This window comes from Phalaenopsis equestris, unplaced genomic scaffold (genome assembly GCF_001263595.1).
Source record: "Phalaenopsis equestris unplaced genomic scaffold, ASM126359v1 Scaffold000203, whole genome shotgun sequence".
NCBI lineage: Eukaryota > Viridiplantae > Streptophyta > Magnoliopsida > Asparagales > Orchidaceae > Phalaenopsis > Phalaenopsis equestris.
Window position 1 is genome coordinate 1,583,100 of NW_018164645.1, and position 25,673 is coordinate 1,608,772.

A 25,673-nucleotide genomic window follows, 5' to 3' on the forward strand; every position below is an offset into this window, starting at 1 on the left:
CGAAAGTCAAGTTGAACATAAAAACGGCCGACAGTAGTACTGGTTACTTTGGATTTTTTACCTATTGAATTGTCACCCGCCAGGTTATGGTCACCAGATTGCGGTCGCCAGGCCTTACTTTAAAGAGAGTTTTGCATGGTATTTTATTCTTTTTATTTGGATCATTAGATTGTCTTGAGATCCGTACAGATCATTTATAGGTATACATATTAAGTTTTCCATTTTTTTTGCTCCTTAATAGTGACAGCAGCGATACGGACATAAAAATTTTTAAAACAAAAAATATGGTCAAATGAATTACTGATGATACTCCTTGTTTAGGAGCTCTTTGTGCTTCGTTCTGGAAGCTTTTGGGCTTTCTCGCCGGTTTCGAAGTAATATTCTTCGAATCGACTTTTTGGCATGTGTTGTTGGTCGACTATCCTGGCTTATATATCAGTTTGATCCATACTGCATTATTTGCTTGCAAAAGTTACCTGTGATGAACATTGGTGTTGGTTGATGACTCGGATCTTCGAACAGATAGTTAGTCATTCATGATGTATTTACCTCTTTACCCATAAGTCTTACAATGCTTGTATCTCATTCGCTCAGTCGGATCGTCACCTCAGTCAGGCTGCACCTTTCACTAGGTTTAAGGTGGATCTCGGAGCTGACTTCGCATGGGTAACCATTGAGACTAGCTATTGAGGTGATTTGTGTCATGCCCTTCGAGGAGCTTGTCAGGACAAAGCAGGGAACCACCACCAGAGCTTTATCCGTGTCGAGTATAGAGACAGAGATTTTTATTTTGTTCGGCATTGAAGGTCGATTGTAGGACCTACCGAACGATCTTGGCTTTGCAGCCAATCGTTTTTATTCGACCAGGGGGCTTATGTCGTGTCCGGTATATATCCAGGGCATTGAAGCTGGGTTCTAACATTTCACTTGTGTGAATCCTTGGTCGCCCGGTCGGATCTCACTCTTAGGTTGAGTCCCCTCTTTATGGGAGGAGGCCGCCTAAACTCCTCTTCGGGATGATTGTCGCAGTCCCCTTCACGGAGCATTGTAGTTACGGGACAGCGAGCCATCTCCAGCTTTCTGGGTAAGGAAAGTCCCTTGGTTGGCCCTTATGGTGTTTTATCAATTGGAAGTTTATGACATCGTTGTCGGTTATTTTTTATGTTTTTAACCGATATGATGTTGTTGGCACCGCTGTCGATTTTGCTATCTAGGTTCGAGTTCCCAAAATGTCAGGTGACTTCTAGAATGTTTGAACTCTTTGAGCTCTTTAAGTCTTGACTTGACCTCTCACATTGAAATACCAAATGTTATAATACACATGTGTAATAGAATAAGCTTTGAAGAAAACAATATGGTCATACACCAAAAAAATAACAATCTATTTGTGGTCAAAGACTACAAATATAGCTAATAAAACAAAAATTTTGATATGAAGCTGAAGCATTTGTATGTTAATTCATATAATAAGAACAGAAGGACGAATCCTTTGTGTAGTTATGTTTCTTCAAACTTGAAAATGTTTACTAGATTAAACTAGATTAGATATAGAAAATAAAATTTAATAAATAATTTTAAATTTTTGGACGTAAAAAGATTACTATATTATTTTAAATAATAGATATAAGAAAGTTTTCATTTGAAATCTCATATAGTTAAAAAATCTTCAGAAATCATAAAGTTTTTAATTGCAACAAACCGAAATAATGATACTTCCTTCAAGAAGCAAATTACCTCGCTAATATGATTTTGTAGATGGCGAGAATTAGGTCGTTTGTATATATATATTTCAATGTGTGTGTGTGTGTGAATATATAAGAATTGAGTGGTATGTATGTAAATCTTTCATGTTTTTGAGGTGGTCGGCCGGAAATCGAAGAGACGGTTGGTTGGTGGTTGGTGGTTGGCGGATATGGGTGTAGGTTGGAGATGGTCGGTTGGACACACAGATGAGATGGCTGGGAGGAAAATGGTCTCGTGTGGAAATAGACGGGAGGAAAATAGCCATCTCTTTTCCTTAACCTTCCACAAGTCATGCGAATGGCATCTTCCTGGCGAATGCAGCCCGACAACCGCAGTCTGGCAACTATAGCATGACAACCATAAATTTGAAAGAGAAAAAATTTGATAGATAAAATACCCAAAGTAACTTGTACCATCCCCTCTTTAGAGAGGGTAATAATGTAATTCTATTTTTGGTCCTCCTATCACCTGTAATTCTGTTCTTAAAATATGAATTAACATACAAATGCTTGAGCGCTGAATCAAAATTTTTGCTTTAATAACTATATTTATAGTCCTCTTCGACCACATATAGGTTGTTATTTTCTTGAGTATGATCATGTTGTTTACTTCAAAGCTTATTATATTACACATGTGTTTTATAATATTAGGTATTTCAATGTGAGAGATCAGGTCAAAACTCGGGGAGCTCAATAAGTTCAAGTATTCTGGAAGTCACCCGACACTCGAGAAACTCAAACCTGGATAGAAAAACCGGCAGTGACACTAAGAACGTCTGATCAGTTAAAGGCATAAAAAATAACTGACAACAACATCATAGACGTCAGATCGGCAAAACACCATAAGAGCCAGACAAGGGACTTACCTTACCACGAGCCCAAGTCTCGTGACTTAGATTAGATGAAAAGCAGGAGATGGTTCACTACTCCGTAGCGACAAGCTTCGTGAAGGGTATGGCGACAAATATTCCGAAGTGAAGTCTAAACGGCCTCCTCCCATAGAGAGTGAACCCAACCTAAGACGAAGGTTCAACCGGGTGACCAAGCCCATGCAAGTGAAAGGTTAGAATCCAGCTTCAACGCCCCGGATATATAATAGTAGCGGCATATGCCTCTGGTTGAATAAAAAAGATCAACCACGAGGCCAAGATCACTCGGTCGGTCTCACAATCGGTCCTCAACGCCAAGCATTAAAAAAATGTCTCTATACTCTACACGGATAAAGCTCTAGAGATGATTCTTTGCCCAGTAATGGCAAGCTCAACGAAGGGTATGGCGCAAATCACCTTAGTAGCGCGTCTCAGAGGTTACCCCGATGAAGGCAACGACAAGATCTGCTTAAGACCTGGCGAAAGGTGCGACCCAGCCAAAGCGAAGATCTGACCAAGCGAATGAGACACGAACATTATTAAACTTGTGTCGGATAGTAAATGCAACAAGAATGATCAACGATCTTTCTGAATATCTAAGTCAATAACCAACACTAATATTCATCACAAACAACTTTCATAAGCAAATAGCATGGTAAAGATCAAATTGTTAGATGAGTAAAGCCAGTCAACCGGCAGCACAAACCAAAAAGTCGATTCGAAGAAAAATGCTTCAGAGCCAACGAGATAGCCCAAAAGCTGCCAAAAAGAAACACAAAGAGCGCTTAAATAAGAAGTGTCATCAGTAATTCATGTAAACATATTTTTCGTTTTAAAAACTTTCTCATCCTTATCGCAGTTGTCGCTATCAAAGAGCAAAAAAATTAGATAACTTAACATGTACACCAAAAAATGGTGTGCACGGATCTCAAGACAATCCAACAGTTTAGATCAAAAGACTAGAATATCCTACACAACTCTCTTTAAATCAAGGCCTGGCAACTACATCATGGCGACCATAACATAGTGGGCGATAGAATTCGCAATCACCAGGCGACTATAGCCTGGCGGGCGACAGAATTCCATAGTTAAAACACCCAAATACCTAAAGTAGCCTGTACTATCCTCTTTTTAGCAAGGGTAATAATGTAATTCTACTTTTAATCCTCATATCATCTATAAACATAAGAGTTCTTTCATGTATGGGGGTTTTTGATTCCCTTCTCTTGCATCCCCAAGATTCGGTGAAATAAAATGAGTCTAAGAACCCCAGGAACACCCCATTTGCCTTTACGGAGCAAGTCTTCCTCTCCCTCTGTCTTCCTATTTCTCACCCTCGGTCCCTATGCTCTCTATCCCTTGGGCGTGATAGGACAGATCTAGATTCAACAGTATGTAAGCCTGATATATGAGGAAAAAATATATTTTTCACAGCTGGATATGTTAAGAAACAATTGTCTATTAGTGCAAAATGATCCAAGCGCACCCTTCAGCATAAAATGATTAGTCCATACGTGAAAAAAATGGCCAGAATCACTCATTGTGACTTTGTGCTTCAGTAGATTATATTAGCACACATGATAGGCAAGACAGCAAAATAAAGGACACAAGTAGCTACTGAATCAATCGCTAATAGGCAAAAATAAAAAAATTCTAGGAGGCATTACGTCTGCTTTAAAGAGGCTACTTCCATTTTCTTCCTTTTCTTCCTATCTTTTTATTTTCCAAAATGTTTTTCAATATTGGTTGAAGGTGTGATTGAATTTTTCTCAGATTTACTATAATTTATTTACTTTCTTTGTGAGAAATTTTGTAAAAAGAGCTTCGAATGAACCAGGTTTCCAATCATGGCGGGGTAGTTGATTTGATTGTCCACTTCAAGGAAATCTATAAGAAGAATCTTCTCTCATCTGCTCATAAAGGGATCAAAAGCTCACATTCGTTGAAGTTTTAAAGTTTCAACTTCTTGCTGGAGATTCCAATGGTGTTGAGTTTTGTATAACACAGTTAAGACTGAAGAAAATGTCACTAAGAGAACATAATAAAAACATCAATTATTGGATTAAAATCTAGATTATTTCCATAAAAAAGAGTTTAAAATTTCTAACTTCCATGGAAAAGCATTTTTTTTTATTTTAAATTTAAATAATACATGCAACAACAACAGGCCTTTAGGCCTTTAGGCCTTTATCCCACTAAGTGGGGTCGGCTACATGAATCCTCTTGCAGATAGTTTTTTGGGTTCAATCCTCGCCTTGACATATTTGTTTTTTTTAAGGCTTAAATTATGTAGCAAAGTCAATTGAAAATCTTTCTCTGAATCGTACTTTTCCTTTTCTCCTCTTGAATTACCGCAGCCTGTTGAAAGCCAGTGGCCCTTAGTGCTCTGACTCTTAACAACTGTGGCAATGTAGAAGGCCTGAAGTTCACCTAGAGGCACTGGAGAGGAAATCTTAAGTTGATTCCATTCTAAAAATAACCATTTGATATCTGTCCCATAGAAGAAAAATCAAAAACAGGAAAAGAATGAGACAAATTAGAGAGGAAAAGTCATCTACAGCTTAAAACAATGCTCATGGTACTTCTTTTGCAGATTAAAAGGGAACCGCTTATAAATTTTTTAAAACTTTTTAAATCGATTCTAGCCTTAATAAAATTGAGAGATTGGCTACAAATCACGTTGGTATCGAAGTTTCAATCTTTAGTGAAAAAAGAGGATATAAAGGTCAAGGGGGAGTTGCATCTTATTTTAGAATCGAACTGAAATTTAATGAATGGCTAACAACTATTCCACACCAAATCTAGTTGAGAATACACATTGCTAGATTGATAGAAAAGATGGCCAATAAAATGCAAAAAACTTGGAACATAAAATTACAACTTCAAGCATAGCGTGAGATGCTAATGAAGGCCTCGTTGAATCATTATAAAGAACCACTTTTAACTGGGCTAGAACCCATGATTTTTCTATATTTTATTTAGATTTTCATATGAAAAGCATTATCTCTTATCAGGTTACTCATTTATGAGTGTGGGGGATATCTATGCAATACTAAAATCATAAATTCTCCTTTCCCGCCACGAAATTTCTAGCATGCAAAATAATGCACACATGAAGACACGCACATCAAATATGAAGTACGTCCACTCTCAATAAGCAAGAAGTTTTTTCTCAGTATTAAATTTCCTAACATCAAGAAGATGATAAGCTTATGTAGTAAGTTTAGAGAATAATACATTTTCTCCAAATAGTGGCATGTCACCAAGGTAAGAGAAAGCTTCTTCACACAAATACACAAAAAAATCCTAACCTAGCTAAAAAAGTATGCCATGGGAGCCTCCAAAAGCTTACAAACACAAGCTAAGTTGGATAACAGAGTTAACCTGAACCACAAAAAAAATATATATATATTATTACTGAAAACAAATAAGTGGCCACAATTAACCTATCTTGAGAGTAAAAATATAACAAACACGGCACGCAAACTCAAACTACGGCAAATATATGGTGGTGGTGGTCTTCGTTAGGGATTTGGAAGTGGTGGTAGATTTTTGGAATGGTTGGGTGGCAGTTGCAAAGTGGCGGTTGTAGCAAGGGAGAGATTTTGGGTCGTTGTTTTAGGGCTGGTAGCAAGCGTTGGGAGGATGGGGGGACCAAAGAACAACAAGTTACTGTTTTCCAGACGACGACGGCAACAAAGGAGACAGGGTGTTGGCCAAGAGAGCATGCTGGAAAGTGGGGATAACAAGTGTCGAGTGGTTGTGTCGAGCTGGCCGCAAGCCTAGAAGGTGAGGTACGCAAGGAATGAGGTGGTTGAATGGTTGTGGGCTGCCGCAAACAGCAAGGGGGAGGACTAGCGTCTGATTCAAGAGGAGGGCAGCAAAGATCATGGAAGGGAGGTAGCTGGAAAGAGGAGAACTTCAGGAAAGAGCAGCCACGGTGGCTGTCCCGAGTTGTTGCAAAGCAAAAAGAGATGTAGCAATGAAGCGAGGGATGCAAGGAAGCCGAGGTCAACAATAAATACTCCCTCTCGGGGACGAGCTACAATCAAAACACCACTCAACCCTTGGAAGAGGGTCACCTTCTAGGAGAAACTACAGTCGTAGCACCGCCCGCCTTTAGATACAGCCTTAAAAGGGAGAAACTGAGACGCCGACGTTTATCCTGAACAGAAACATCACAAAACTGCCCTAAATAACTAGGATTAGATCCTCTTATGAAAAAGTGTCAAATCAACGTGGAAGAGTTGTTAGGCCCTCTCAGGTTTAAACCAATTCAATCCAGAAGAACGATATTACGTGAGAGGGAGCGGCTTCCGATTACACCGTGGGAAGCCGCGGCTCACTTTGCGCCCGCGTTAGTCTCCTAGGATTGGTAGGCCTCGACCTCATTTGTTAAAGTTTTTATCTACTCATAGTAGTAAGGTTAGCCTCACTGAAAGTACCTGAAATAGCATAATCTTCTAACAAGTCTGTCCTAAAGGTGTTGACACTCTACAATGCGTCCTGATAGAATGAATATGCATCCTCTTTTGACGCATCCTGAGCCAGAGTTGCATATAAATGTAGATTCCCGCAATGTAACTCTTGAGTCATTAAGTCTGAAACCTTCTTACACTTTTTGTAATCAGCGGAATGTAGCTTACAAACAAGTATGTGATGAGAAATCAGCTCTGGAAGAAAAAATGTGACAGATTGTGTCACTCTCACTAGCAACCACTCAGGAGATGTCTCTTCTTCTTCTCAGATAGAATCTGGATCCTATTGAAGATCTCCTAATATAATTTTCAAAGCTGTGGTTCATACCTCCTATTTGGACATCTAATGGTGAGTATACTACTGAGTGAATCAAATAGTCGAACAACTCCATTTAATCTTCCAGATGCGCCATAAAATGAACTCATTTATGATATGATGGACCTCCCTTAGTAGGGGCAACTTAGGAAGGAGTCTATAGATCTGAAAAACCTAAATTTATCTTATTTGGGGTTGTTATGCCTCGGGTGTTGGTTCCTCGAACTCAAGGCCGTCTTGGACAATCATTATTAATTCAGTCAAAGTTTCTCTTATAGACTTAGCTCAAATTATGTGCAGTTTGAAGTTGGTACTCTGTGCTTTTACCTTGTCATTCCTCATTTTCTCAACAACGCCATACTCTGCCAAATAGATCATTCCCCTTATTCTGCAATTTGACTCGAAATGCCCAAACTTGTGACACTTGAAACACTTTTTAGCTGGAATAGCTTCATGATTAATGGTTTGCTCCACATATTCTATACTCTGAATTAGTTTCTCCTCAAGCAGGGCGGCTTCAATGTTCCCTTAGGTGTACTCTAGCTATAAGATCCTGGGATTGAACTCTTCTTGTGAGATATGGTGGTCGCTCGGTGATGTGATCTCTTCACTTTTGAAGCTCGGGTCCGAACATTCAGTCTGTAGTGAAATGGTATGTACTGATGTTGTATCTCCCGTTTTATCTTAAACCATATAGTAATTTTACTTTTTCCTTCTCGCTGTCAAAAAATCTTCAAATTTGTCCACCACTGAAATGCACTCTTCCCTAACTTGCTAGCATATAGTTTTACAACTACATCCAATGCGATGTCCTGGCACTTAAAAGACACATTCCAAGGCCCATAGTCACTCTGATGATCTCACACAGATCCATGTAACTGTCGAAATATGACAAATTCATTATTACTTCAAAATTTTGGCTCTCATATATTTTAGGTCAAATGTTCGGGTTAGAGGCTCTTCATTTCTGAAATTTCTATGACGTACTTTACATTTGTATCCTTTAATAAGCACCTTATCTCTCTATCCTCTAACAGACACTTCATCTCTATAATCTAATGGAGTTGGCGTGACCCAACTGAATCGTCTCTTTTCCTCAATCTTATGAAATCCTAGTAGCACTCGATAGAATTGTCGTTATATCTCTTCCATGGTAAACTTCTGATTAGCTTCTGACACTTGTCTTAGTGGTGTCGCGGTTTGGTTTTGAGGTTTGGGTATGTGGAAGAGGTGTATATGAATGATGTAGAGTGTACGCGTGATTTGAGTGGAAGAGGGGAAAATTTTTCTCAGGGGTGAAGATAGGATTGGGTATGGCGGATGCTGAAAATCCTGGGTTAGGATTAGGATTAGACTAGCTCTGATACCAAATGACATCGAAGTTAAGCCGAACTGTAATAGAAAAGGCAAATAATATTATGGAAAACAAATAGGTGGTTACAATCACACACACTTGAAAGAGAAAATACAATAAAAATGACACATAAACTCACACGGGCGAATCTAAGATAATGTCGGCCATTAGAGGTTTGGAAGTGATGTTAGATGATTATAATTGTTTGGTTGGAAGGTGGTAGATGTAGCAGGGAAGGGATTTTGGCTGGCTGCTTTGGGGGTGGCAATAAGCATAGAGTGGCTAGGAGGGCGACAGAACAACAGTTATTGTTTTCCGAACCACGACAGCAAAGAGAACGAGGTGGCGTCAAAGATATCAGGCTGGAAAGTGGGGAAAACAAGTGTTAGGTGGTTGTGCAGGGCTGGCCGCAAGCCTGGAAGGTGAGGTACGTAAGACTTGGGGTGGCAGGAAGCTTGTGGGCTGTCGGAAACAGCAAGGGGGAGGACTAGCATCTGATTCAGAAGGAGGACAGAAAAGAATGTTGAAGGGAGGTAACTGGAAAGAGGGGAACTTCAGGAAAGAACAGCAACGATGTATGTTCTGGGTGGCTGCAGAGAGAAAAGAGATGTAGCAGTGAAGCGGAGGATGTTGGGAAGGGGAGATAGAGAATAAATACTCCCTCGGGGAAGAGCTACAGTTGAAGCACCACTCAACCCTTGAAAGAGAAGGTCACATCCTCAAAGAAGCAACATTTAGAGCACCATCCGGCTTTGGATACAGCCTTAGAACAGAGAAACTAGAACACTAACGGTTGTCTGAACAAAACAATCACAAAACTGAAAATCTAAAACAAAGGAAACACATAAATAAGCCCTAACAACTAAGATTGCATCCCCCTATGGAAAGAAGACACCAAACCCATGTGGAAGAACCAATCGACCCTCTCCTAGGTCCAGACCAATTCGGTCCAGAGGACAAGCGGGAGCAGCTCCCTGTTACGTCGTAGGGAACTGATGATACCCTTCATGTCTGCATGAAAGTCTCCTTTCAAACCCTTTAAACCCTAGCCATCTGAAAGGGAATCACATAAATCAATGAGGTGGCATATAAATTTACAAATACAAAGCTAGCATCATAGTCCTCTGATCTCCATAGAAATATTTTAAGCGTTCCTTTTCAAATATATTGAACCAATAAGTAACAAATTTCAATCTTATGCATGAAATATTTTATGTCCTCAACTTTCGTATCATTAGTTTTCACTATAGGGAAGAACTTTTTTGTTAGAATTAAATTTTATGTCTTTCTTAATTTTCATCAAAACTAAGTAATTTTAAGACTAACTGTCTTCCAAAAATTGCATGTTTGGTGTATTGTTTGGTTGTATCTAAATTTACACTGCATATTAAAAATGCATGAGAAGCCTTAGACCCTAAGACGTCCTACATCAATCATCTATATTAATGCAATTATGCCCCCATTATATGAGACAAAATACCCTAACACAAATCTCTATAACATTAACTTCAATAGGTTCTACTACCAAATCCCAATACCTTCTATACAATCATTTCATATTTTATTATTCATAATATCCACAGATATTCATCTTAGCATCCTCATTTCTAACAAAATCAGCCTTGTTGTTATTAATTGTTCTTGCTACCTTATCCAACAACACTACTAGATAAATTGTCATGCATAGCGTTTCAACTAGATCTATGTTTGCTTACAATATCTTGATCATGTAATGTGCAAACTTGTTAATCATTTGAATGTAGAATCTATAAATCACAAACTATGAGTAAAACTTTTACAAAATCTATCAATAATTATGAAGGTCTGAATGTATTACTCTGAAACAATCTCAAAGACAAAAGGTAAATTTCAGTTATAATATAAATTACAAATGCATATTTCTTTATGATTCATGAATTCACTGTCAACTCTCAAACCTCGTTTGGAAATTCTGAAATATCAGTTTGTCCAAGTGCTCCAGAGCAAGTTGATTTAATTGCCACAATTCCAGGATCACCATAAGAAATTCTGCAGGAAAGGATTGCATGTTTGAGGGTGGCAACTAGAATTTGGTCCCAGCAAATAAATATTTTAATACAAACTCAAGCAATTTCAGCTAAATAATTTAATACAAAAAAGACATGGAGCATCAACATTACCACCATTCTCAGTCTTATCCCAATTATATGGAGCCAGCATAAACAGAGAATCGTTGCTAAAAGTAGGTTAAGGACAACAGGTGAAAGTGATAATTAAAAGGGCTGTTTACATACATAGCACCCGAAACATTGCTATTTACAAATCTAGCACCCTCTTTCATCCATTTCTCAATTTCTCACTCAAATCTCAAAAGTCATGATAAAACCCCAACTCATATTTTTCATTTTTATCAAATTCTCAATGGTTTGATCGTGGTGCAAGTACATACATTGGTTCGATAGTTCAAAAATATCAATTGGGTGCTAGATTGTGTAAATAGCAATGTTTCAGGTGCTATGTATATAATTTTCCCTAATTAAAAATGCATTTCTTTCTTCAAGCAGACAGATAATTTCTTTTAAAACAAGGTGAAGACCTATAAATGAGAAGCGATTCCACCATTTTTTTATATGCCAGTAGTATACCATGTCAAATAAATTATTGGGGCAAAACACAAGAAGGAGCTCACCTGTAAAGGCCAATCAAGAGCAGAACGCATTCCATGTTCAGAGCAGCATCCAGTAGGCTTGGAATCGCTGCATGTAATAGTACATCAATAATCATGCTTAAGTCAGTTGAATAAATTAAAATTTTATGTATGTATGAGTACATCAACAAAGTTTAGTAAAATGGATTTTAATCATCGACACAATAAAGTCAAGAAAGCGATCTCTTTTATCTATAGGGAACTCTTTTCGAACCAAACGTCGTAGCTCATCACTGATGATATCAACAGAAGCAACGCTAAGGCGAGGAGGTGCTAGGTGAGTTGCATGAGGCAGATGAGTTGAACTTGTAATGTCAAGAAGATCGACGCCCCGTCTCGGCAGATGATGGTTTCAGCACTGGGAGAGAACTCGGTGAGTGGGGTATTTCCTATTGAATGTTGAATTGTTTGTAAGTAAGCTCTATTGAGTTGCGGTTGTCTCCCCCCGTGTAAGATTTGTAAAATCTCCAGTTGAGATGACTCTATCTTGTGTACTCGGTCTTTCATAGAAGGACTCAAGGCACCTTCGTTAGTAGGATGACATGTTCCAAAGTGGTAGGATGTAGAGCCTTACGTCCTTGACTCGGTGTCTTTCGTATGGAGAGATGGGTATTAGATTGGGATGCTCCGTTGTTGCAAGTGTTGCGATTAGTGGCCATGCAGCAAGTCTCGCAAGTACTTCAGTGATGGGAATGTTCTTTTCACACAGACGACGTCGAACTGAGGCGTGATAAAAAATTTGTAGCAGTAGAATAATATATTATCTTCTTAGCATGGTACGAAGATTCATTACATACTCACGTGAAATAAACAATCAGTTGAGATACAAAAAGTTTTTACATGGAAAACCCAGAAAGGGAAAAAGCCACAGCAGTATATTCTAGTTGTAAAAATTCACTATAAGTTGATGATAACATATACCCCTTGTCTCATAGACGAAAAAAAGTTACCAAGTCTTCTGAATTACAATGTCGAAGTGCGTTGCAAGAAACGGGCGACAATAGCGACCGGTGGCGACTGGCAGGCAGTGGTCCATGGTGGTCGACCGAGCTCGACGGTGAAGGAGTGATGTTGGACTTCAGCTTCTTCTCAAAATTTTAAGCTTTTCCTCAAGCCTCAAGCTCTCCTCAAGCTTCAAGCTCTCTCCCCTCTCCCATGAGATGAATGGGCCGTAATTTATAAAGTTCTGGGTGCAATTAATGCAGGAATACGAACCATTTTGATCGGACGACCTGGAAGCTTACTTTAATCAAATGACGTTTGATGGACATTTGAGTGTCTTAATGATGTCGAAATCGAATGATCTTGAGTTCGTTGGATTCTACATGTTGAGATGCTAGATTTAATTGTAGGCTCGCTAGATTTAGCATCTTCTTAACCTTTTAAATATGTTTGGAAAGCTTCCAAAAGTTGTTTAAAGTCTTGATGAGGGCTTGATTTGGTTCGAATTTGACCTATTTTGATACCGCTTTGGATAACTCGTCGAGCCGATCAGTTTAACTGTAAGTTTACTGAAATCAAAGCTTAGATAACTCTTAATTGAAGTTTGAATGTTTTTTGCTTAAAATATTGTCTTCAGATCTATGAATTGCCTCAAGATTCATGCAGGATTAAGGAGATTTGTTTGAGGTGTATCAATAAACATTGGCTCCTACTCTTTCTTTTTCAAAGCAGAACAATAAATGTTTAAAACAACCAAAAAATAAAAATAAAGAATATGTAATTAGATAAAGAAAAGAGTCATGAGAAGGAAAGAGATCTCACCTACACGAACAACTGTGATGTGAACTCCCCAAATGAACAAAATATGGCTAATAACCATGGCTGGAGCCGAAGCCCTCATATGTAAAAGCCGCCTCAACCACGCAGCAAAGGCGTACGTTGACACCATGACCAAAGCTGCAACAATATTGATTATAAACCCCCCACATAAAGTTGCAAAAGGCAGTTCCTCCGTAGAAGGTGAATATAACGAGCGTGGGAGAAGCGAAAGGAAAGCGACGGAGAAGAACCTGCGATTGGGAGCACAGCGAGGAGTGAGAGGAAAGAGAATAGTCGGGGAACCATAGCGAGCGCTACGTGAGAGAGCAGCACGACTACCAAAGAGACGAGCTTGGCTCGCAGCTCAGCCCACTGCGGCTTCGCCGACAAAATCAAACGCAGTCCTATCATTTCGGACTGCACAGGCAAGGGAACGGAAGATTTTCGATGTCTTCTAAAATTAATTACATAAAAATCACATTATTTTAAATTTTTTATATTTATATGCCAAGTATTTCGGCTTTTTTAAGTATTGAAATGTCTAATACTTACATATTTATTTGACATTTAAATGATATGTTATATATCATTTTCATTTGATGGAGTAATAGTGGTCGAGTAGAGATTTCAAATGAATGATGGACATATCATAATTTTTTTCTAAAATATTTTAAAATAAATGCATTTGATAGATTCATATGATATGAACAAGGTAATTTTTCCATAGTGCTCCATCCAAATAGCATTTCATATGCATGAAAATCTCTTATTGCCCACATTAACGTGACTTTTATTTGAAACTTATATTTTATAATAATGGCATAAGTTGTCACATATATTTTTTATAATATTTTAAGTTCAAATATCGATGTTCGTAAACTTTTGAATGATCATCGCTTATTTGCATCTTTTGATGCTCGAGAAAGATGATTTTGAACACTTTCCCCTTCATCCATATTCATGGTTTCAAATTCACGCCGTAAAAATTACAGTTTTACGCTATTACACTTGCAAAGCCATAAAGTTCTTTTTCCAAAGTATCCCAAACTTCTTTTGATGACATAGAAATTTATGAAAAAAAGCGATCAAACATGACTTGTTGAATTAATAGCAAAGCCATTGAATCATTCCTCTTGTCCTTGTAATTTATCCTTTCATATTTTTTCTATTTGCAATCCGTGCATCACAATAACCCTCAAACCTTGTGATTTGCTTAATTTTGATACTCCAAAACTCATGCTTTTCACTATTGAAAATAAAAATAATAGATAGAGAAGTAGTGTTGATCTCACATATTGTCACGAGACAAAATTTTTCCTTAACCATTGAATGAGAGAAGCCTACTTACTGTCCTAAAACAACTGCCTGAAATTTCTGAACAACTTCAGCGCTCACTTCAATCTGAAATTAGCTCTCATGCCAAATATTGGAAAATATAGATAAAAAAGAAAGAGAGAAAAACAGAGTTATCTTTAATCAAAGCCCGAAACCAATGTAAATGCTTACGGTACAATTTAAATCCGAAGCAGAGTTATATTTCTCGCATAAATTGAAACATACAAGAACTTGAAAGAAACTAAAAGTTGTTTTTTTTTTTCCAAGTCTTTTTATAAAACTACCTTTCACATAATTTAAATTAATATAAATATTACACTATTTTGTATTAATATCCGAGACTCCTTATGTATATATATACAACAACAACAACAACAACAACAACAACAACAAAGCCTTAATCTCAGTATGTGGGGTCGGCTACATGAATCCTTTTACTCCATTGCGCCCCATTTAGTGTCATATTTTCATTTAGTTCTAGTAAATTAAGATAATTTTTAATACAATAAGCCCAAGTCTTCTAAGGTCTACCTTTGTCTTTCTTAACACAAGTCGAATCTAAAACATCTACTCTCTTAATCGGATCATCAGATGGTCGACGTTTAATGTGACCAAACCATCTAAGACGACTTTCTCTAATTTTGTCTGTCACAGGAGCTACACCAACCCTATCACGAATATATTCATTTCGCATTTTGTCTCTAAGTGTAAAGCCACTCATCCACCTAATCATTCTCATCTCGGCAACACTTAACTTATTATTATGCTTCTCTTTTAAAGGCCAACATTCAGCGCCATAGAGCATTGCAGGTCTCACCACCGTCTTATAAAATTTTCCTTTTTAGTCTTAGCGGTACTTTTCTATCACACAAATGGCCCGAAGCATTCCTCCACTTCAACCAGCCAAATTGAATTCTATTATTAACATCCCCATCTATATCACCATTGCTTTGAACAACGGACCCAAGATATCTAAATCGTTCACACCTTTTAATAATTTCATCACCCAAAGTCACACTTCTCTCACTAGAGCTATTACTATTATTACATTCCATGTATTCAGTCTTAGTTCCTTATGTATATATATAGCAAAGGAAAATTAAAATCTTGCGCAAATTAGCATTTTATGGATTCATCGATAAATATGATTTCTTGTATTTAAAACACGATAGTTTAATAGCCTAAGAAATAAAAATAATAATAATATAATAATTTTGTGATATGTATGTAAAAGCCATTTAAGATATTTAATTAACATATTCTGTAAATTTTAAACTTTTTTAAAAAAATTAAATATGCAAAATTAACATTTCATATCAAAATTTAGAATGAGCACTTAATAAATTATATAATATTAATAATCTTATAATAAAATCATTTACTCACTAAATAATTTCAAATTCTTATATAAAAATAATATTATTCACTTGATATATTATTTACTGTAAATTAAACAATTATATGTAAATGTTTTAAAAATTAATATTAACATAACATTATTATTTTAATTAAATTTTCACTTAAGTATACATATAAAAATATCATTCTAGAGTTTTATAATAATAATTTTACTAATTGTAAGATAATAATAATTATAATAATTTCAATGATTATTCAATACTAAGTATATTTTTAATTGAATAATATATTTATAATATTTTTTTTTATTTTTTTACTATATAAAGAGAATAAAGTTATCTTCTCATTACATAAATGAATGATTGAAGATTAGTAAAAAAAGTTACTAAATTATAAGTAATGATTATAAAAATTAAATAAAACAAAAAAAAATCATTACAAGCAAATTAAATATTTGCTAGATTCTAATTCCTGATGAATTTGTTTGAGGCAGTTGCACTTATTAATAAGTCATTGTGCAACACCAGTGGTAGGAAGTTGTTGTGAATAAACTGGTTGTTTGTTTGTTTTTTGTAATTTGATAACAGTCATGATGCAACTATTTCTGGATAAATGATCATTCTGCCCATGTACTGCAATGTTGTTTATCATAGAATTATTCATATTAGTTCATCCCATACTTGAAAGCAAATATCCATTTCAAATATTACAAATAAAAAATAGAAAGAGTATTAAACAGTGAGTAACATAAAAAATATTAATAAAAAATACTAATAACAGTCAATAATCATCACTGCCCCCGCACCAAACACCACTGCCCACACCACCCCCACACCATCCTCACATTAAATACCACTGCCCCCACACCATGTCCAGAACAATCACCACTGCCCCCGCACCAACCATACACTAAACACCACAACCCCAATAATTCATGTGTTATGTTTGTAAATTTCTCTAAATTTTATGGAATAATCCTGAGATAGCTAAGTAAATATCCCAAAACTTACATTTTATTTGTGTTATAGGCCTTATTGTTCACACAAATAATCCAATCATGCCAAACTTTTTTTCCCCAAAAATTGTATTAGCAAAATTTCATCCAACTAACATACACCAACCCCACAAGATCTAATCTTCCAACAATGTTCATTTACATATACAACACATAGTTCAAATGAATTTACATATCTCGCACAATGACCTCAATATTTATGCACACAATGCTCAAATCAATAAAACCATATCAAAATAAATACCATTACAGTATCCTATATAAACATAAGGAAATTATGGTGAAGCAGTAAAATACAGACCCACATGGCTAGCATCACTCGATGCAACCATGAATGTAAACACACAAGAATTGTGTGATGGGTTTCTAAATTTTCCTAAACAATGTATAAGAAGGAGCATCTCAAACATTCTAAAATCCCCACAGAAAAAGAAGCAGCCATAACATTACTCGTAAAACCATATTGCATCCGAAATTCTCAATCCATATTCATAACATACACAACACCTTAAAAATCAGTGCTAACAAATGCACCATCAACTATCATCCTTTTCTCAATATTTTCACTCAAATATCAAATTTTTTTATGAAATCCCAATCCATATTAATGAAACGCAAAGCAGACGAAAGAATGATGTTCATATATCGCTCTGAGCATTTATCAAATTCACACTCATATATCACAAATCAACGTAGGAAGAAGGAAGCAAAAAGGTCAAAACCTTCGGGGTGATATGTACGTAATCGTACAAAAAAAACAAAAACAAAAAACAAAACAAAACGAACGTAGAAATCGACGCTATGAATGCATCAACCAGACACAACAAAACGACTGAAATCACAAGCACATAAAAAGATTGGGGTTGTAGCACCGAGAATAGAGAAAAAAAGGAAGTCACTGGTGCTATGTAAAATCCAAAAAAAAAATAAAAAATCTTTGTGCAAACCATGCAGCTCATAGTCAAATCCACAAAAAAGATATGAAGGGGAGAGGAATGAGGCAAACGCCGGCAAAAACCTATGCAAATACGTCGGCAAGCGAAGAGAAGGAGTAGAGAAAAAAACCCTAAGCAAACCGCTTGCGGGGCGCCGAGGCCAAGTGGGAGGGAGGGCACGAGGTAAAGAATGCCAAATAATAATGAAGCTCGGACGGGATCGCGGTGCAGCTTATCGGGCGGATTTAGTAAAACGCGCCCGCAACGCGCCAACCAAACGAACAAAACCACGACAGCGGGCTGTGCTACAGTTGAAAACCTGCACCAAATACATCCTGAGATCTACATACCCAAATCACCGTTTCACGCCAAAACATAAGAAATTAAAAAAGAACAAAATCGATACAATAATAAGAAGTTTGTCCTTTGATTGAGTTTGTCGGTTTTATTTTATTTTGCCAAAAAATGTTGTTTTATTAAGAAAGGTTTCTACTATGTCTTTTTAAAAAATTAAATTCTTCAACAAATAATATGAAAAACAAGGTTTGTGGAAACACTGCTATTAGGACAGCTATGTCCTCTACCTCATCCAAGTTGAATCATACAAGCTGCTTTTATATATATATACACTTGACTTCTAAAATTTAAAGTGCAGTGTTTGTAAGAAAGCTGTTGTCTGATTTTTTGGAATATATATATGTATTTATACGCCACATACTCAACTCAGTTGGTCGGGCATCTGCTTGCCAGTTGTAAGTCCCCTCTAGTTTGGGGTTCAATTTCCTCCGGTAGAGGGTGTGGTACTCGAATTGTTAGGCGCATTGGGAGGGAATGACCGGGGCTTGTATAATAGTCTCACACCATTCTTTTTTTCTATCATTGGCATGAATTTCTTCAAGCAAGCAAAACGAGAGTAACAACGCAAAACTTCAGGAGTAAAAATCTGATGAAAAAATAGAACTAGATAGGACTTGCTTGAGTTCTGTCCAACACATTTAATTCAGATTGATGAATTTAGAGGTTCTTTTTATATAAAAAGGATTTAAAACTCAAATAAATGGCTCTAAATTCACAATCAAGCAACAAATCAATGTGATTTTATTCCTTTTTAGTTTACTTTAACTTCAAACAAAATTATTTCTTTAGATTAAATAGATCTTTCATTTCCTATTTTATATTTATTTATTTAGATTAAAAATTATTATTTTTTTCATATTTTATGTTATTTAATATATCTCCTAATAATTAATATGAATTGATTATTGAAGATGTTAAGTGATATAACTTTTATTTCATATCATTTTTTTTATTATTTTTTCTATTATAGGATTCCTGTAAGAGTTATTTATACCCCCGTTCATATCAAAGAAATAATTTTGTATTTCACATTATTATAAATTTCAACAATAAGGAACATTATATAATTCACACTATCATCTGAACAAACAAATATTCAAACGTAATATTTTCTTCTTTTTCAGACTCAAACGTTGAATGTTTTTATTTTGCATAGAGTATTTTCATAATAGTGAAGAGTATTACAATGATTTGGCTTGCTTTCATTTCATTCGAAAAGAGTGAAAAAAATTAAATTTGACTATATAAACTAAATTTTTATACAATTTTAGGAGATATTTAAGCATAATTTTCAATTGACATAAATTGTTACATGAAAAAATATATTTTATTTTTAAAATAATAATAATAAATATACTTTTTATGCGCTTAAAGATTATATATATATATAATTTCGTACATTATATGAATACATGAAAACTGTTTTTTTCTTTTTTTTTTCAAGTAGCATTAAATTGGTTGAGGTTAGCTCTCCAACCCCCAACGAGCGATAATTTCCCAATTGCAAGCAAGAAAGCCACTTTAAGCCATATCGCCATTAAAATCGACAGAGAGGCAGCGAAACCAACAGCACCGATATCTCTCTCTTATATCCTTCGTTCCATTTTCTTGCAAAGCGCATCCGGATTAGAACGTGTTCGATATTTTTCCCTTTTGACGAGGTTACTTCTACTTCAGATCTGGGCAAGATGAAGATCACCGTCGTTTCTCGCAGCGGCAGAGAAATAATCAAGGGCGGAATCGAGCTCGATGCTTCGGTATGGCGGTTTTTCTCCTTGATTTCTCTTGGTGCAAAAAAATGGGTTGTTGTCAATGTTTTGTTTAGTAACTTGCTGATATTGTGTCCATGAAACTTGATTGGTCGTTGCTTTGTGTTCGGGGAGATGATTATCGCATTATGTATGAGGAATGTATCCAATTGGATCTGAGATATTTGTTGTTTTGTTTGGTTACAGGCGACTGTGAGCGATCTGCAGCTGGCGATTCACTCACGGAGTAAGTGCTTGACCTAACTAACTTTTCTAAGTGCTTTTAGATTGGGGTCAACGAATTGTTGTGGATAAATTCTGGCTTTGCTCGGTTAATCTTTTCATTTGTTTGAGCAGTTTCTCTTTCGGCTTGCTGTGATTACTCACTGTTGTAATGAAATATAAGGACACGTTCATTTTACTTGCTGGAAAGTACGATTTTACTATGCGTTTTGTTAATCATTTTGATGCTTCACCAATTAATTTTTATCATCTAACAAAAATCTCAATCTATTTTTTGAATAATAAATATTTCAAATTCAGATTCAAGATCATCCAAAACCTGAATTTTAATAAGTTTATAGTCAAACTGACTGCCTCAACAAGACAAACTCGATTTTGGATCATCTGTTGCATGATCTATTGAATGATAAAATGAACTCCAAATTTGACATATTTATAGTCAAATAGAGCATATAGACCAGGGAAATACAACGAACTCAAGATCATTTAATTTTGAGGTTATCAGGACACTCAAATTATAAAAAAAAACTCATATAATCAAGAGATATCAAAATGAGGCATTCGAGCGTGTGGTTGAGGAAGTTATTCGCCAAACGACTATAGTGCCCATCCATAGTTTATACATAGCCGCTTCTATTCACAGGAAAACAAAATGAAGAGAGGAGAAGAAATTTCAAAGTTTATTCTGGATTAAAGACTCGACAATAACTCTCAGCCTCTGTAGCCATCAACTACAATCAACCACTGCCCATCGGTTGCTATCGTATGCCTTCGACAATCCTTACTTGTCTTCGTCGGTAACCCCTTATTGCTAAAGTCGTACCCCAAATACAGTTGTAATGCGTAATACCGTATTGAAGATCCAAAGTTAATTTCCAGTTTACGTAGTCGTCGACCGCCCTTACTCGCTGCTAGCGACGATACCTGCTTGCTAACATTGTATCCCAAATACTGCAATAATGTATAACGTCGTATTGGAAATTCAAGGATAAGTTATAGCCTCCGTAGTTGCCAAGCACTGTCAACACCCGTCTCTACCAGCCACCGGCTACCATCACTGCTTACAAAGTTCATAACCAAAATATGACGTTGTTCCTAACATCTATATTTCTTGTTCGTTGTATACCGACAAGTGTTGTATCTGATATAAAATTATAACTCCGTTATTTAGTTACAAGAATATAGTGTATCTTTGTGCTTACACATTTATAACGGTTCATTTCGATTGGGCAAGTCTCCATGATTTTTTATATTTCCAAATTTTTCTACATAAAACTTTTTAATGTCTTCTCCAACTATTATTTATTTATTTATATATTGGATCTCTGTGCAATGTTAAAATATTAATTTATCACTCTATTATTGTGAATTTTTCTGCACGTAACAGTTTAACGCCATATGTGGGAGCGAAATTTCATTGATAAAAGTTTGAACTTCTTTGATGGCTAATAAGTGCAATACACGAGTTTTTCATTCAAACACCCGTCATTCCCTTGTATAAGCTCAAAGTCCATGACACCACACCTTCGCTGAGTTTCCCAACAATGCACATCATCATGCTGGTGAAAATGTTTTTTACTTTACCCATCGATGTCCGCATGCAAAGAATGAATGAATCTCAAAATTAAATTCTTCAAATTTTGCATGAAGCCACAATTGCATTAGCACAAATGGGTGATGTTCATTTACCTCAGGAGATCCCCAAATAGAGGATACTCTAACATCCCCTCCTCATTCTAGAGTTTTTCGTTAGCTGGGTCAAGAAGCTGACCTCCTAGATATTGCTAATCCATCTCGTACAACCAAATCAAATAACAACCTTTCAACACTCTTGGGGAACTTAGCTCAATCACATCATATAATTTATTATGAGCTGCAATGTATGATTGAATAACTTTTTTTAAGAGACAAAAAAATATGTTCTTATTCGTTGTAGTTCTCCTTTGACTAACTGATATGGTCCTCCAACACTCCATTTCAGCAAGATTCAAGCTTCTAATAATTGACTTTTATGATCAGACTGAGGGCCCATATGAACACATTGTTTACAGAACCGCCATGCAGCTACAACAATTTGATGCACTCTTCTGTTAAGTTTTTTTTGCCACCCTCAAATGTCAGGCGTGTATTTGGCTCTATTCACTCTCAATAGGAACTATTCATAATCTCGATGAACTTGCTAGACTCTTTATGGAATAATTTATAGTAAATCGAAAGATTATCAAAGATGCTTCTTTATCTTTCTAGAATTTATCAAAATAAAGAAGAGTCACTTAAAGAATATTTTCAAAGATTCTCTATCGAAGCTCCTCAAATTTTAGAAGTAGATCCCGAGTTATTAAGAGGTGTTTTTCTGGGAAGGTTACTTCGTGGATCCTTTTACTCATTATTAATGTGAGAGATAGTTCGCTCATACACCGACCTCATTCATCGTGTTGAGACTCAAATCACTGCTAATGAAGCTATTAATGCATATCAAAGACAATTTGAAAATTCTTCTAACGAACACAAACACACTCTTGTGTGCATGGAAAGAAGCAAACAAAGTCAATAGATGAAAAACACTATCAATCTGAGACATTCAATCATACGCTACTAAGGCTCATTAAATTTCAAAGTGGATCCATAGTTTTTGAGAGTTGTTTTCTTGGGAGGGTTACTTCTATGCAAGAAGTGGTTTGCTCTCTTGATGCACATCAAAGACAGCTTGAAAAAATTTCTGACAAACACAAACAAACCCTTGGAGAACTTGCACCAACCCTCCATGGAAGGAAGCAAATAAAGTCAATAGATGAAAAACACTATCAATTTGAGACATTTAATCATACTCTATCAAAACTCATCGAAATTTAGGAGTAGATCCAGACTTCTTAAGAGGTTTTTTTTTTTCTGGGAGGATTATGGTCTGAGCCATTTTACCCATTATTAATGTAAGAGATATTTCACTCATACACTGACCTCATCCATCATGTCGAGGCTCAAATCACTGCTGATGAAGCTGTTAATGCACATCAAGGATAATTTGAACAATCTTCTTACAAACGCAAACACACTCTTGGAGAGCTTGCACAAACCTTCTATGGAAGAAATCAAACAAAGTCAATAGATGAAAAATGCTATCAATCTGAGACATTCAATCATACTCTATTGAACACATTTAAAAGTAATATTTAATGGAGATTCAAAATTTTGAATACCTTAAGTGACCAAAGCCAATAAAAAATCTAAACAATGTGGGTCAATCTCAATATTTTCATTTTTACTGTTGAAAATGACATTCAACAGATAGTTGCATTTGCTTAAAAGAAGAAATTAAACATTTGATACGTCAAAGTGACCTAAGTCATTACTTACAAGAACGAGTTAAGAAAGATCAAAAGAAAAGTATCGAAATTATTAAATTAGTACAACTACAATTTACCTTATCTATGTAAAAGACTTGTTCCTCTTATCTTAGAATGAAATTTTTTTAGTTTTATTGCTTTGTTGTTAATGACAAAAAACAGTCATACAAGTAACTTTACTAGTAAGCCTTTTAAGTGAACGCATCATACAATAGATATCAACAAACTGTCGTACAAGTAACTTTACCACTTTTTACAAATAAGCCTCTAATACAATACATGCCACCAAATTATGACCTATTATCAGGAAATTTTGTTATCTAAACATGCTGGAAAAACCCTAAAAATGGTTGACGTCTCCTAATAACTTAAGCATAATTCAATAGATATCAGCAAATCATACATACCCTGAGGGAACTTTATGAATCTGTAGCTTGCTGCATCCCATATCTCTCGTTGTTCCGCGGGACTTCTCAATTTTATTTGTTAACACAACTTTCTCTCACATGTTGCAGTCAAAAAGCTCTATCCTGCTCGGCAGCGGCTTACCCTCCCTTTACAGACTGGAGAACATAAAAAACCTGTTGCACTCAATTCTGCAAAGGGCCTTTCAGATTATTTTGATGGAAATGCAAAAAGTGTCACAGTTGTTTTCAAGGATTTGGGCCCACAAGTGTCATATAGAACACTCTTCTTTTGTGAATATTTGGGTCCTCTAGTCATCTATCCCATCTTTTACTTCTTTCCAGTATACAAATATTTTGGTTATGAGGAAAAGCGAGTGATCCATCCTGTCCAGACCTATGCCATGTATTACTGGTGCTTCCATTACTTTAAACGCATCATGGAGACTTTCTTCATCCATAGATTCAGCCATGCTACTTCACCTCTCTCAAATGTGTTCAGAAACTGTGCCTATTACTGGACTTTTGGGACATACATTGCTTACTATGTTAATCACCCACTTTACACTCCTGTGAGCGAATTACAGTGGAAGATTGGTTTTGGTTTTGGCTTGCTCTGCCAATTCTCAAACTTGTACTGCCATATTATTTTGAAGAACCTCAGAAGTTCTGATGGCAATGGAGGTTATCAAATCCCTCGCGGTTTCTTGTTTAACATTGTAACATGTGCGAACTACACGACGGAGATCTACCAGTGGGTTGGGTTCAATGTTGCAACTCAAACGGTGGCTGGTTACTTGTTTCTTTTGGCTGCTACCATTATTATGTCGAATTGGGCCATTGCGAAGCACCGCAGGCTGAAGAAGGTGAAGTTCTACAGTCTTTCATAGTTTGGTACTTAAATTTTAACAAAATCAAATTGTTCAATCAAATTATATTTCTTCTGATGGCAATGGATTTCAGCATATTTTATGAATCATTTATTCCCATTGATTGTTGTGAAGTGCTTATTCTAAATTATGGTAACCATTTTGTTAAAATTTTTGCTATTTATCCTCAGTTAAAGTTTTGGCTATTTATCTTTAGTGCACTTCTTTTCGTTGAAAACCTAAATTGCTTTGGTTATAAACCACATTTACTTAATTAAATCCTTAGATCAAGAAAATGAAACAACAACAACAACAACAAAGCCTTAATCCCACTACGTGGGGTCGGCTACATGAATCCTTTTTCTCCATTGCGTCCTATTTAGTGTCATATTTTCATTTAGTTCTAGTAAATTAAGATCATTTTTAATACAATAAGCCCAAGTCTTCCTAGGTCTACCTCTGCCTTTTTTAACACAAGTCGAATTTAAAACATCTACTCTCCTAATCGGATCATCTAATGGTCGACGTTTAATATGACCAAACCATCTAAGACGACTTTCTCTAATTTTGTCTGTCACAGGAGCTACACCAACCCTATCACGAATATATTCATTCCGCATTTTGTCTCTAAGTGTAAAGCCACTCATCCACCTAATCATTCTCATCTCGGCAACACTTAACTTATTATTATGCTTCTCTTTTAAAGGCCAACATTCAGCGCCATAGAGCATTGCAGGTCTCACCACCATCTTATAAAATTTTCCTTTCAGTCTTAGCGGTACTTTTCTATCACACAAAAGGCCCGAAGCATTCCTCCACTTCAACCAACCAACTTGAATTCTACTATTAACATCCCCA

The 25,673-nt window shown here is 36.1% G+C and overlaps 2 protein-coding genes across 11 annotated transcripts in view; one reads left to right on the forward strand and one right to left on the reverse strand.

Moving 5' to 3' along the window:
- LOC110022881 (palmitoyltransferase ZDHHC18-like) overlaps positions 1-13,649 on the reverse strand; it is a 38,207-nt gene extending 24,558 nt beyond the window's left edge. For all 9 annotated transcript variants that reach the window (XR_002293823.1, XR_002293822.1, XR_002293821.1 and 6 more), the window contains exons 1-4: positions 13,458-13,649; positions 13,210-13,344; positions 11,428-11,494; positions 10,697-10,787 (exon numbers count right to left, since the gene is read on the reverse strand). Coding sequence is in view for 6 of the 9 variants with exons in the window: in XM_020722017.1 (XP_020577676.1) it covers positions 10,697-10,787; positions 11,428-11,494; positions 13,210-13,344; positions 13,458-13,617 (453 nt within the window). In the remaining 3 variants the exon portion in view is untranslated. The remainder of the gene's footprint in view (positions 1-10,696; positions 10,788-11,427; positions 11,495-13,209; positions 13,345-13,457) is intronic.
- Positions 13,650-19,664: 6,015 nt separating this feature from the next.
- Positions 19,665-25,673, forward strand: part of LOC110022982 (very-long-chain enoyl-CoA reductase-like) — a 10,535-nt gene continuing 4,526 nt past the window's right edge. The window contains exons 1-4 of one of the 2 annotated variants that reach the window (XM_020722156.1): positions 19,665-19,833; positions 19,866-19,964; positions 20,163-20,202; positions 24,058-24,812. In XM_020722156.1, the coding sequence (XP_020577815.1) occupies positions 19,896-19,964; positions 20,163-20,202; positions 24,058-24,812 (864 nt within the window). In that variant the 5' untranslated portion in view covers positions 19,665-19,833; positions 19,866-19,895. Of the gene's footprint in view, positions 19,965-20,162; positions 20,203-24,057; positions 24,813-25,673 lie in introns of both variants that reach the window. The other variant, XM_020722155.1, reaches the window with a different exon arrangement.